The following is a 15,066-nucleotide window of genomic DNA, read 5'->3' on the forward strand; positions in this document are numbered from 1 at the left end:
TGTGTGTGTGTGTGTGTGTGTGTGTGTGTGTGTGTGTGTGTGTGTCTAGAAAAGGACATTTGGCTGTTTTTCTGTTAATACCATTGTGTGAATGGTAGCAGCACTCATAAAGCTGGCATTCTAGGTGGCTCTACAGTTTTTACAAAGCAGATTTCATTGACTCTTAGAGTAGCTTCTGCTGAGTGGTTAGTCATTAGAGTCATTAACCTGGAAATATTTACTTAGTCTTTGAGTAGATTATCTATCTCTGGAGGTGACAGGAGACAGGTATAGTAATCCTCCTTTAGCCATGGATTTTACTTTTTTTTATATGTATTTCTGTTATGTTGTCGCAGAATTATGGTCATCTGGGGTCTAAAGGTATTAAATGGTAAATCCCAGACAAGAAAATTATAACTTTTTAAACTGTATGATACCCTGAAAAGCACAGTAAAGTCTTGTAGCTTTCTACTGCATCCTGCTTGGGACATGAGTCATCCCTCTACCCAGTGTGTTCACACAGTATAAGGTACCCCCCTGTTATTCACTTTCTAGCTTCTTTTGTTAATTGATCAAGTGAAATGGAATTAAGTGATTGTATTCAAATAATGTGTTCTGGTAACCCTTGCTTTGTTTTACAGTGGCCCTAAAGCAGAGGGTGTTGAAACTAGAGATTTGGATACGACAAAGAAAAACTGTAAAGTGCTTCCTAGATATCATATTACCACAAAAGGAAGGGTAAACACAGTATGAGGAGGTGTTATGAACGAGAGACAGAATGATAATATTTATGAGGATTTTAAAATAGTACAGAGGTAGTTCTATTTTATTGTGTGTGGTTTATGTTTTTGTTTTTTGTTTTCCTCTCTCCCTCCCTCCCTCCCTTCCTTCCTTCCTTCCTTCCTTCCTTCCTTCCTTCCTTCCTTCCTTCTTCCTTCCTTCCTTCCTTCTTTCTTTCTATCTTTCTTTCTTCCTTCCTTCCTTTTCTTCCTTCACTCTTACTTTGCTTAACCTATAAGTTAAACTGTATTGTTAGTATAGGTAGAAAAAAATAGTCAGTGTAGGGTTTGATATTCCTGCAATTTCAGGCATCCACTAGAGATTTTGGAACATATTTTTTGCATTAAGGGGAACTGGTGACTTAAATTCCTGTTCAGTCATGTGGGGGATTAGGGAAACAAAAAGAAAAAAGAAAACCCTTGCAAACCCAGGCCTTTCACTTAAGCAGCATATATTATAGTAGAATGAAGCAGCAATGTTTCTGCATTTACTCTGTGGGTGTGTGTATGTGTACGTGTGCGTGCGTGCATGCATGTGTGTGTGTTGGCATGTGTGTGGAGGTCAGAGAATAACTGGGGAATTGGTTCTCTTCTTTTTTGAACTCAGGATGTCAGGTTTGTCAGCAAATGCCCTTACTAAACTATCTTACCAGTCTGAGGCACCCGCTTTTGATTGCCAATGAGCACACCTTATATTCTTTTCACATTCAACATCAAAGTTCTTAGATGTTCATCAGGAAATCACAATTATAGGCTACTTAGTCCATTTTAAAACCTTGAGGCAGAATCAGATTCCAACTCTTACTGGAATATATTGATTTAGCCTGATTTAAATCAAAAAAGAGCAGAGAACTAAACAATACAAGTCAATTTAATTACAGAATAAAAATAGCTTTATTTCTTGGGAGAGATAAAAGACTTAGTAATAGGATAGACTGACATTGTAATTGGACAATAAAGAAAGGCATAAGGGAAAAAAAAAAGCTGAAAGACAGCTTCAAGCCCAGTGGCTTTGTTTTTCTACTCAATCTACTTAAGGACAGAAAGTTAACTAACTTTCTGATGGTAGCAGTTACAGGGTCTGTGTGCTGGTGGTTGGGGGAAAGCAGAGGATAACCAGTTTGAGGACTCTGAACTTAGTTCCACGGTCCAGCTGTGTTCTTTAAGTGGAGGAGCAGTTTCATGACAGCATGGGAACAAGGCCAGCAGCACCTTCTCATAGCACGGGATAGGCATAGACGTTATGACTTGGGTAGTGAGAAGCTACTGCCTAGGAAAGCAATAGAAGTAGGAGGAGAAAGGGAGGGTTTGACTTGCCCTGTGAATTGGAGACTGGAGCCATGGCTGAAACTGACAAAAGAAAAAAGAGGAAGGAAACGGAAGTAGAAAAAGATGTGATCTACGGTTAGGGTGACAGGCTGTCAAGAGCAGGGCATGACAAATGATTTGTCAGTTTTTATTTAAAGCAATTAAGTAAGGTCCCCTGAGCATGGGCCTTGGTATTTTACTTGAAAAGTTCTCTATTCTCTGATTCAATGTGAGGTCATTGGTTTAAAATATAAAGTGGCAAGAAGATGTCGGAATTTTGTAATGTGCTAAAAAAATAATTTAAAAATTTCTTTTTTAGAGAAAGAGGTGTTTGTGATTCTAGATTAGAGACTGTGTTGGTAAAGGAAGTTGGTATGTATGTACGAGTGCTCTAAGTTGTATACATGCAGGCAAAACTGCAAATGGGAGCATTGCATTCTTTCTTAAAGCCCATTTGCTATTTCACAGTCATAGGAGTCTGGAATTAAAAATGGGTGGGATGCACATCTCAAAAATCTTATTTCTTTTAAGAGAATGCCAAGTGAAAAGGTCAATTTTATTTGCAAGATCTGGCATTTTGAAATACTTAGAAACGTGCTGCTTCAGGCAATGTTGACTTAGTTCCTTGGTGCACACCTGCACCTGGCCAGCTGTGTGGGTATTGCTTAAAGCTGATGTTCTGCTATTGTAAAAGTACTGTTCATTGTGCAGGTGGCTGGTGGGCTCGGGAAAGACAAGAGAGGGGACAGCTTTAACCAAGCAGCGTGCCTCTCTGTCAGTGTTGTCATGCAACAGAGATGCAGTAAGTGTCATGTGAAATGGGATTATACTTGAGCCCACACATCTCTGCCTATTCAAACATTATACAAAGTTGACCCAGATACTAGTACTTCCTCTGGCTTAGAAGCTTTACCAGGGATGGTGAGATAAAGGTTCACAGAAACACACACCATTATCTTCTGTTAAGTCACTAATGCAGTTGGTGAGATTTCTGAGTCTAGGACATCAGCTCTGCACAGGGCTGCAATGTGTGCGACTTTTTTTGGGAAATGGGATGTCTAGAGGTCACTAGTGTGCTTGCAAGAGTTTAGCCAAAGGTAATGGTGGGGTGTTTATTTACGACTCCACACAGCTATTCCTTAAATACAAGTTGAGAAAAGCTGGTAGTGAAAAGGCAACCTTCCTGATTTCAAGAACAATTTGTCTTGGTGTCTCCTGCAGCTTCCTCTGTACAGTTAATCAGCTTCTTAAAAATATGGAGTAAGTGTCTAGAGGAAATGTAAATGTTTAACCATGTGCATTTTCTTTGTTTTATGTAATTAATACCTGTAATTAAAATATATTTAGGTGGACTGCCTCAGTGTCTTAAAACAGAGGTTTCAGTTGCTGGGAGGAAGAGCGTATTTTGGGGAGATCAAATTGATTTTATACAATCTGCTGATGAACAAAAAGACTTAATGAATGGTTGCCTCCAGAAACATTATTGTGGTGGCTTGGGTGGATGAGCAGGAAAAGAAAGCAAGCATTTCAATCAGAGTGTTTCTGTTTAAGCATGTAGTTTTATACATTAGTGTTATTCCTACCCCCACAAGGGTTCTTGCAGAGAGGAAGCAGGCAGCACAGCACACCAGAACCCCAAGCCCTTGGTAGGGGCTAATCTTCCACCCCCAAGTCTCTTTGGCTTTAATTGCCTTACCCTTTTCTACTCTTCTTTCTACACTTCTAAATTTTTAATTTTGAAATAATCACAGGATAGATACATAGGTGGCTGCGAAGAAATGAACAAAAATGTCCCATGCATCCTTGGTTTAGCCTTCTGCAAAGTTAACGTCTTGCATAACTAATATACAATTTTGGAAATTGATATTGGTGTGAACCGCAACATATATTTGGATTACATCACTTATTTGTGTATGTGTGTCTCAATTATATCATGTGTAATTATGCATAATCACTACTGCACAGTGGTATTTAGCTATATACTACAATACTCATGACTTAATATTCAGCTTTGCTCCCTCCTAGTCTCCTAGCCTAGTAATATTAATGTGTTCTCCATTTCTATAATTATATATTTTATAGTTTTCAACTAAATGGAGCCATACATTTGTACCTTTTAATATTGGCTTCTTTTCACCCAACATATTTCCTTTGAAATCTGAGTTGCATGAATCAACACCTTGTTTGCATCTTATTGCTTAATAATATTCCTTGGTGTGGATGCACCACAGTTTGTTTAACTACCCACCAGTTAAAGTATATTTTAGTAGCTTTCAGTGTTATGAATAAAGCTGCAGTGAACATTAGTGCACAAGTTTGTTTATGAAAATACTTTTATATTTTTTCTGATAGCTATGATTCCAATCATCTTTTCATGGTTTTCATGTCTTTTCCTTGTTGAAGTGCCCATGCATGTCTCTTGTCTTTGAAGTTGATGAAATGTTGACTTTTGTGAGAGATTTGCACGTTCCAGATGTTGCTCTTTGGTTGAATATGTGATTTGTTAATATTTTCTTTCAGTTTTTCTTAGCATCTTAATAGATCTTTCCAGAAGGAAACTTTTTGCTTTTAATGGAGTGAGTCAATTTTTTTTCTCTCTTGTGAATCATGCTTTTGGGTTCAAATCCAAGAATTACTCTTTGCCTCATCATATGACCTGAAGATTTTCTATTTTCTCTATAACATATACTATTTTGCCTTAATCCATGATTCTTATTTCTATTTCTTCCTTTATTTTTAGCATTCTTTCACTCAATTTCTTGTTATTGTAATTTTAAAATCGTCATGGAATGCTTCTTCATAGTAATCCCTGTTAGAAAGGTGGGGTCTTGTATAGAATAAGAATACTTAATAAATGAGAAAAATGTAAACATCTTCAGGGAGGAACCAGATGTGTGTTTGTCAAAGCAGCCATTGTGATATCTACAGTCATGTCAAACACTCACCGAGTCCACACTTTTTACACTGTGTGCAGTCTTTAGTTTGCGTGCGCTCTCTTCCTCCTCTGTAAGATGATATGTTTGTCAAGTAAAGTGGATGGTAGTTAAGATACACCTACTTCTAAGACTTGTGTCTGGAAGACAGTACATCTCTCTTTTGAAAATGTGAGGACAACAGCAATCCCAAAGCCTTTTCTACCTTCCTCCCAATGCTTCCTTTAATATTCACTGCAGAGGCTTGTGTCTAGGGGATAGAGGTCCAGATGGTTATACTCTCAGCCTTTGGGTATTAATGAAGCATTCTTTGGCTTTCATGTGTTGCAAAGGCATGTCACTAGAAGTTTGCAGCTGGAAGTGTGGTATATCTTTTGATGCTGGAGTTGTCTACTTTTATCTCATCTTGATGAAAGAACAGTAGAGGACTGCAGGTTCTTTTCTACTGTATGAACTATGTTTTGTTTTATATTTCTGCTCACCTCTGATCTCTTTTTATTTTCCTGTGTGTATTTACATGTCTAGAGATAAAAGTGTACTTACGTACTCATTCCCTAGGTGTATTGAATTTAAATGGTCTGGATTGTAGTTGAAGGCATGATTACACTCATCCAACATTAGTTCTGTTGTTTTTGTTTTGTTTTATTCCTCCTGGGAGATAATCATGCATCAGAGTCAAGAATGATTTCAGCTGTACTATATGGTTAGAAGAGAACCAATCTCTTTCACTCCTGTGTAGTTTTCTGATCTGAACACATCATGTTTTATTTTCCCTCTCATACAGAAGTTGATGACCTCTCTTTTAGATTATAATTACAATATTTCTCCCTTCCCTTTCCTCCCTTTAAACCTGCTCATATGTCCCTGTCTACTCTCCCTCAGAGTAATAGCCTCATTTTTCCTCCACTAGTTCCATTCTTTTTTAGTATGTTCCTGTTTGTTTCTTTGTGTTCATGACCATAAGCATCTCTTTATGGTTTACACCATAAATCATTTGTGACAGCTTCTCAGTGACTGCAGGTGAAGTTGTTTTTCCATGTTTTTCATGTTCATTCACTTGTACTAGATACGACCCAGGTGGCATTAAGCTATGAGAGTCCAAAATTCTTAGCTCCCTCTTTTTAAATGTGTATCTATGACTGTCCTTGTGTGGGTATGCATGTGTTTGTGATTTCAGTGCTAACAGAGGCCAGAAGAGGTTATTGGATCCTCTGGGATTAGAGTTACAGGTAGTTGTGAGATGCCTGGTATAGGAGAAATGAACTCAGATCCTTTGGAAGAGCAGTTTGTGTTCTTAACTACTGAGCCACCTCTCCAGCCCAGAGAATCCCAGCTTCTGCCTCTCTTCTTGGTCCACTGTAAAAGACATTGGAAACATAGGGGTAAAGGGCAGTTTTTGCAGTTCAGCCAAGAAGGGCCTCTTCACACCTGGACTTTTCTGCCTTATGGAACAGTCACATGATTGGTTGCAGTACAGTTCAGTTTTGGAGACTAGACTGTTTATTCAAGTATGAAAGGACAGCTACCCTGTGAAGTACCAAGGTTAATAGCTCTGTTTCCTTAGGCAAAGTCAATTACATGGCTGCTGAGTCCTCTCCTTCCATGGATCCTTCCTTCCCAGAGCCAGAACACAAAGAAGCTGGGCTCTGAGAAACCTCGTATGGCTCTTCAGAAATTTATTATTTTTAAGTTGTAATAGGACACAGGGTGGGCTTAAAAAACATTTTGCAGACATACAACCCTCTGTGTTAAGAAAGCAGGCAGTAGACTGGGAGAGAAGTTCATAGGGCATGTATGTAACATTTACAACCCTTGTCTTGCATTTTGTTTGGGTGAGTTCGTTACACAAGAATCTGATGATATGTATGGATATAACCTAGAACCTCTGCTTGGATGTAGCCCATGGTAGCTCAGTATCCAAGTGTGTTCCCTAGTAAGGGGAACAGGGACTATTTCTGACATGAACTCAATGGTGGGCTCTTTGACCTCCCTACTCCCCAAGGGAGGAGCACCTCTGCTAGGTCACAGAGGAGGACTTTGTAGCCAGTCCTGAAGATACCTGATAAAACAGGGTCAGCTGAAAGGGGAGGAGGTCCTCCCCTTATCAGTGGACTTGGAAATGGGCAGGGAGAAGATGAGGGAGGGAGGGTGGGATTGGGAGGGAATGAGGGAGCAGGATACATCTGGGATACAAAGTTAATAAAATGTAACTAAAAAAAAAAAAGAATCTGATGGTAGACACTGACAGTGTGCTAGGTCAGTGGTGATGACATCACATTCCCCATTTCATTGCAGCATGCATTTTAGTGTATACAACACTTACTTTTTGGATGATTGTTGGCTTCATTACATGATCATATGCAAGAGGACTTCTAGGAGGTAATGGGATTTACCTCCCCTGTTTCTCAGAGGGAGGGAAGAAGAGTCGTGGGAACCATAGTTTCCACGAGACATTAGTAGTCAGAGGAAAGCCATCCATATTCTATTTCTTTTCCAAGGCTTAGTTGAAAGTATTGCTTATAATTTACCACTAACTATTTATATGCTGTTACTTATCATTGTGTTCTATGCTTTTCATGTGGTGCTCAAAGCATAAAAAAAAAAAAAAAACCCAAGCTCCCCCCTCCCCAAGCATCTTTAATCTTGTTATCTAGGAAAGCCTCTCTCTGTCTCTTTCTCTCTCTTTTTTAAAAAAAAATATTTCATGATAAAAGTACACTAGCATGTGGGTGGTAAATGAAAAGCATGCATCCATCTAGAAAACCACTGGCATTTGCATAAACCACCAGACTGTCTGGTAAAGGGCAATCTGCTTTGTCAGCCTCTGGGGACCTTTAACATGAAGTTCCTAATGCTTTTCTAGGTAAAGAAAGGTCTAATTAGATGATGGGTGCTCCTTAGATTCTTCAACCGTTGACTGTGAAAGTCTTAAAAAAGCCAATACATGCCGGTGCTGTCAGAAACACAGAAGTAGAATGAGAAGCCTCAGCGTATTTTTTTTTACCTCTATGCTGTATATAGCCTGTTAATTATTTGCCTTTGGTAGTACTGAGGTATATTGAGGGTAAATATTAAAATATATATCAATGAGAGCTTTGGAAAGGAACCCTAAAGGAACATCTATGACTGTTTTTTAAACATAACTGTGAGAAGACATTTAGGAACATCCTGGCCATTCTGATGCACTGGAGTGGACCAGGTGAATGCGTTGAGGAAGAGACTGTTGGTATTATTCTGTGTTCTAATTCTTGAAAAGTAGACAGATGCTGGGATTCTTTGTTTTCATGTATGTCCTACTGATAGTGAAATAATAGTCACTGATGAGATTCTTTGTTGGTATTCATTATCTATCAGCTGCAAGCATACTTTAATCAGCTTTACATTGCTGAAGCCAGGGCGTTGGTACAGATGAATTTGTTGTAAGTGATGACTTTTCATGCATTCAGTTTTTCAGGTACACGTAGCTTGAAACATTGCCTTTCATTTGAAGTCAACACCTAAACCATAATTTTCATTTGGTCCTCTTAGCATTGTGGTTCTTGTGGGGTTGGAATGTACAAGGTGCAATTTTGTGGGTAGCATCAGTATATATAAAAGCCAGAGTGGTCACAGTCAAAGTAATTCTCTGCCATCTTCTTCCTCATAATCGCCAGGAAGGCTACATTTCCAAGGTAGATGTACATTTCATCCTCAGAGCAGTCTCATGAACTTCAAATAGCTTCATGGTTTTGTAAAATCCATGGGTTCACATAATATTTCATAATATTTTGGATTTTAGTAAGGTAGGCAGTACAAATGGCATGTATTGACTAGTACTCTAGTTGGGCTGAGAAGGCACATCATATACAAGCTCATTTTTTTTTTTTTTTAAGGAACCATGACCAGTCAAACTGGGTAGAAGAAATGCTCTCATGTCACTTCAGGTTTGTTAGTAAATGAGTTTGAACATCATCTTAAGAGAATACTCCCCCTTATACCCATTAGAATGGCCAAGATGAAAAACTCGAGTGACAACACATGCTGGAGAGGTTGTGGAGAAAGGGGAACCCTTCTCCACTGCTGGTGGGAATGTAAACTTGTACAACCACTCTGGAAAGCAATCTGGCGCTTTCTCAGACAACTAGGAATAGCGCTTCTTTAAGATCCAGCCATACCACTCCTAGGCATATATCCAAAAGATTCTCAAGTACACAATAAGAACATTTGCTCAACCATGTTTGTAGCAGCTTTATTTGTAATAGCCAGAAGCTGGAAACAGCCCAGATGCCCCTCAACTGAAGAATGGATGCAGAAATTGTGGTACATCTACACAATGGAGTACTACTCTGCAATGAAAAATAAGGAAATCATGAAATTTGCAGGTAAATGGTGGGACCTGGAAAGGATCATCCTGAGTGAGCTGTCTCAGAAGCAGAAAGACACACATGGTATATACTCACTCAAACAGACATGTAATATAGGATAAACCTACTAAAATCTGTACATCTAAAGAAACTAATCAAGAGAGAGGATGCTCAATCTCCATCCCGAAAGGCAAAGAGGAAGGACATCAGAAGAAGAAGAAAACAGGAAACAAGCTAGAAACCCTCCAAAGAGGGCCTCTGAAAGGCTTTGCCCTGCAGACTATCAAAGCAGATGCTGAGACTTATGGCCAACTGTTGGGCAGTGTGCATGGAATCTTATGTAAGAAGTGGGAAATAAGATCTGGAGAGGACAGGAACCCCAGAAGGAGAGCAACAGAACCAGAAAATTTGAACACAGGGATCTTTCCAAAGACTCATACTCCAAGTACCAGGCATGGAGATAACCTAGAACCCCTGCATGGAAGTAGCTCATGACAGTTTAGTGTCCAAGTAGGTTACATAGTAATGGGAAGAGGGACTGCCTCTGACATGATCTGATTGGCCTGCTCTTTGATCACCTCCCCCTGAGGGGGGAGCAGCCTTACCAGGCCACAGAAGATGACAATGCAGCCACTCCTGATGAGATCTGATAGACTAAGATCAGAAGGAAGGAGAGGAGGACCTCCCCTATCAGTGGACTTGGGGAGGGGGCATGCATGCAGAAAGGGGGGAGGGGGGACCAGGAGGGGGGACTGGGAGGGGAGGAGAAAGGGGCTTATGGGGGGATACAAAATGAATAAAGTGTAATTAATAAAAAAATAAAAAAAGAGAATAATCCACCCCCCTTAGCATTTGATATTTAGAAATGAAGTTTAGGAAAGAAAGCTGAGCCATTACTGTGCTGTTTTCTAGATAAAAAGGAACTGAGGTTCATAGATGTCATGTAGCTTTCCCAAATGTAATTAATATACAAGGAGCAGAACTGGACTGTGACTGTGTAGCTGCTTGAAATAAGCTAGATTTCTACTTCTTAATGTGGTGGAATGTGATGGATCTTGTTATATTAAAAACCTATTCTTTAGCTCAAAAATTAACTCTACTTGTAAAGAATAGCATATATTTCCCTGTTTTAATAAAAATGTCTAGCACCATAAACACTATAGAGAAAGATCTAGAAATGTATTTGCTAGACTCCTGACAGAGTTTATGGGTGGAATTAGTGGGGTCAGGGGATAGTTAAGAACATCTTTTACCTTGCACATTCCTGTGTTGTAATGACCTTCTTTTTAGCCATGGTACTGGTATGGTCACAGAAGATGGAGGCACTACGTACTGTTTTAAGGGCTTGGATTCAGGGATTAGGCAGGCATGTTTGGCTCTGTGAACTCACCTGGGGCTGTGAAAGCTGACCCTGGAGCACTCAGAATGGGACCTGGTACACAGTCAGAACTAAGTTACTTCTCCACACCAGCTCCTATTGCTGTTGCCACTGTGTGGGGTGCTGGTGGTTAGTAGATGTCCTCCTGAGATTCTCCTCACATGAGGGGAGTTTTAGTTTCTAGCTGAATCACATGACATTATTCTTGTGACTTAATCATATAATGAGAAAGCTGAAATCTAAACCTAAATGGGTACAGTTATCAGTTGAGCAGCACAGATTGCTGAAACCTCTTGCGCTGGAGTCTACTGCTCGGCAGTGAGCTTTACCTGTCTTTTGGGGCCCCAAATTTCTTCACTAGCCCTCCATCATGTTGCTGAGGCTGCCTTACTCCTTAGCTTCTGTTTATCTTTGTCTTATAGAGTGGCTTCGTGAGTAGGAATGCCTGCCCAAATACCGAGACCAGAGATAATGGACGAAGATCAGCTAATGAAAGAAGTCTTGGATAAGTTTGTCAATTGTCATGAGCAAACATATGAAGAATTTCTGAGCACTTTTACTTATCTTTCAAAAGGTAAACTATTGAAGTAAACTTTTTTACAGCAACAGATAAATAACTTATTAAGTCTATGCCTTTGGTAGCTTTTCAGAAGACTGATGGGCTCATTCAATTCCTCAGAGCACATAGTTCTTACTAGAGAATTTGTGACTGATAGGTATAAACACCTGTCTTTATGTATTCAAGAGTTGTGTTGCAGAGTCAGAGACACTTGCTAACTACAAATGAGCTAAGAAATTATTTAGCTATTTCATTTTATTTTTAAGAACTGTAAATGCAGAACAGAGGTTGTTAAAAGCACATTTAACACTAAGATATGCTACACATTTGGGTTTTGGTGTGATTTCATTTACCAGATATTTGACTTTGGTAGGGGTAGTTACTAGGAAGTGGGACTGATCATGGTGTGCCCACCTTGTTCACTCATGTGCCTCCCTTGAAGGGCCTTTGTTCCATCGGAAAGTGTGCCCACCTTGTTCCCTCATGGACATTGGAGTTGTATTCATTGTAGGTTCTGTTTTCAGATGTTTTGACTTGCTTTCAACGTTGGCCCTTTCTGGGCATCAGTATACCTTTGAAATCTATATAAGGTCATCAGGTTTCCATAGACTCCTCTGAGGGGCTTTTGGACCCTTGTTACAGAGCCCACTATGCAGCTCATCTGCGATGCTGATTTTAATGTATATACAAGGATGAAATAGGGAGTTTCATATCTAGAAGGCCATGTCCTTTATAATAGTAAACCTTATTTGATTTAAAGTTGTGACTTGTGTTCAAAACAAATGAAAAGGCAAGGTAATTCTAATAGAGGGAAAGGGGCTCTGACATTTTTGTTTGATTGTTTAAGGTACAGGTTGTGTCCTCCTAATTTAAAAATCTGAAACCTGAAATTCTTCAGAACTCATGATTCCACAAATAGAAAAGGCCACATCTGACCTCATGTGTTGTTATACTAAAAATACGCATGTATTGGGAAGTACTGTGTGAAATTACCTTCAGGCTAAAGTATATAAATCATAAATGGATTTCAAGTTTTCGTTTGGGTTCTTTCCCCCTCCCAATCTCACTATATATATGAGAATATTCTCAAATCTGAAAAAAGTCCAAAATTTGAAGTCCTTTCAGGCTCTCTCCAGAAGCTGAACCATGTTGATGTCTGAGGCCTGAGCTATGGCTGGAGGCCCATGTTGATGTGGGTGGACTGTACTTTGTCCCTGTTCTGGTGTCCTTGGGCGGTCTGCGGTCTGTGCTGCTGCCAGGGACCATGTCTGGGTCTGTAGTCCTGCTGCAGCTGAGGCTGAGTTGGTGTCTATGACCAGTACTGCCTGCCATCAGAGACCACGCTGAGGTTCATGGCATGTGCTGATGCCAGAGGCCAGGTGGATGTCCATGCTCCATGCTGTCACCAGATACCACATGAAAATCCATGCCCCATGCTTGCTGCCTGTAAAGCACAAGGGAGCTTCTGCAGTGCTTTTGATGACTGCAGATCCACAGATGAGAGAAAGAGACATAGAAGGCTACCCCCTTCCCCCCAAAAAGTAACAACCTAGACAGGAAGCCATTGAAGAGAACCCTTAAAAACTGTGCTAAAGATGCTGAAGTATACTAGCTCTACACAATAGATGGCTACTGGCAGGTGTGGGAGTGGCGAAGGACTCTCACCTTTCTTTAAGGGGCTGGCCCCTGGGAGTTTGATGATGCTCCAGTGACTAGATGGACAACACAAATTAGACTTTTTTTTGATCTTTGTGTGTGTGTGTGGAAGCCACAAGGGTGTGTGGTTGGACCTGGAAGAACTGGGAAGTAAAGGTGATTGGGGTGCATTATGTGAAATTCCCAAATAATCAATAAAAATATTATGTTAAAAAATACTGTCAATTCTGACAGTATTGGAATCTCAATGTCGTATTGAGTCATATTTCTCTCATAGTCAGAGAATAATATCATTATATATTTTGTTTACACGTAAAACATGTATTCTGTGAGTTTTATTTATACTTAAGGGGAGTGGAGAATTTAGGACTATTGATTATTTGGAAACTATGGTGATGAATGTACTGTTATGATATGCAGATCATGTCAGAATAACCTTTAGTTTATTAATAAACTTGGGTTTAGGAAGTTGCTTTGCTTCTCCTGAGCCTAATGGTTTAGTTCTTGCTTTCTGGACCCAAACATGGCAGTATGAATGGCTGGCACAAGATGGTCCAAATAAAGGTAAAACTGGAAGAATTAATGAATTTTTGGATCTATATTACTTTAGACATTATGTAGCTGATTTTATTTTGGTACCACGTAAAACCTTAGCATTAGCAGGCTCCTTATCTAGTCTGTTTTCAAATTCTGACTTGGTCTGCCTCCAATGCGGTGACTTCCTTTTGAGTTCAGCATGGGGCCCCAAATTGAGTTGAAATAAATGATGATGTGAGCCGCATAAACTGCAGCTCCAAGCATACTAGCTGCTTTTTCTTTTCTAAATATCCCTAGGCGCCTGTTCACATTATAAACTAATGACCTGAAAAAATTCCTCTTAAAGCACAAAGGGTTGTATGTACAAAAATATGTCTTAAGTCAGTAATTGTCCTTTCCCCCTTGAAACATTTAAATACCTTCTGAAAGAACAAACAGTACTCAGGGATGTGGCTCAGAATTGAGTGACAGCCTGATAGTTGATCCAGGCTGATGTGCTAAGAAATTAGGCTGTTTTCTCAAAGTTTCAATCTCCCCATCTTGTTTCTAGGCCCCTCAGTGTGTTTGGTTTTTTTGCTTGAGTCTTTCTGCCAATGTGGTCATCACCAGGCAGACTGAGGCACATTTCCTCAGTAGGTTCAAGTTCTCAAGTCCATTACTGTGTTCACTGATTGACTGTTCTATTTATATTTATAGTAGTTATATGCCAGAATGCTTATGGGATTTATTTTCTTTAGAAGAGTGTTAAGAGGGTCAGTAATCCCATTAAACTTATTTTCCTGAAAAAATTAAACTATAGGCTTTTTGAGAGAAATTCACATTATTGCTTCAAACCCCTGGAAGACAGCTGGGAACTGTTAATATCACACATAATTCTTAGCACATTACACTGAAGTTGATTATATTTTAGAGTTTTTTAAAAAGCAACTCTGGATTTTTAAACCATGTATTTGATTATAAATACAATGTGTTATCAAAATGTTTACAGATATTAATTACTAATTTGAAACAGTTATAATTGAATTCTTAGTAGTGTCTTCAATTCAAGAGGATAAATTAAGGGATATATGTGTTAGAAAATCATTGTGCGGAGTTTTGTTTTTCCCATTATTGGTAGAGACAGTATGTTGTTAACATAGTGGATAAAGATAAATACTAAGCGTTCATCCTCTGTATCTCTTTGTGAACATCATTTAAAAACTTTCTAGAATACCTAGGTGAAAGAGGCTTTTTTCCTATTTGTCAATTTGTATCATTTTAAAAAAGTTTTGAAAACATGTACTTTTGTTTTTTTAATAAATATTCATCCAGTTATTCTTTGACTGTCCTTATAGTCTAGGTATTGTTTTAGGTAATGAGAACTCAAAATTAATAGCATACAGTTTGTGTTCTCAAGTACTCGTAGTCCAGTGAGAGATGAAACAACAAGGAAGAAACAGTGCTGTTTTGTGAGCACCATCTGTGGAGAGCTCCTTCCTGGTGTGGAGAGCTCCTGCAGTCCTGGGATGGTGTATAGAAAGCAACCATGCTCCATCAGAGGATGCACTGAGTCTGCTATTGATGAAGTTAACACTTGCCTTCTGCCCTAATTCGT

General features: G+C 39.3%; 1 protein-coding gene across 2 annotated transcripts in view; it reads left to right on the top strand.

Annotated features, from left to right (window-relative positions):
• The window catches only part of Iftap (intraflagellar transport associated protein), a 67,299-nt gene that overhangs the window by 5,318 nt on the left and 46,915 nt on the right, over positions 1-15,066 (top strand). The window contains exons 2-3 of one of the 2 annotated variants that reach the window (XM_055604288.1): positions 9,241-9,360; positions 11,143-11,294. In XM_055604288.1, coding sequence (XP_055460263.1) covers positions 11,162-11,294 — 133 coding nt within the window. In that variant the 5' untranslated portion in view covers positions 9,241-9,360; positions 11,143-11,161. The remainder of the gene's footprint in view (positions 1-9,240; positions 9,361-11,142; positions 11,295-15,066) is intronic. The other variant, XM_055604280.1, reaches the window with a different exon arrangement.

The sequence above is a fragment of the Psammomys obesus genome, unplaced genomic scaffold (genome assembly GCF_907164565.1).
Source record: "Psammomys obesus unplaced genomic scaffold, mPsaObe1.curated_primary_1811, whole genome shotgun sequence".
NCBI classification, from domain to species: Eukaryota; Metazoa; Chordata; class Mammalia; order Rodentia; family Muridae; genus Psammomys; species Psammomys obesus.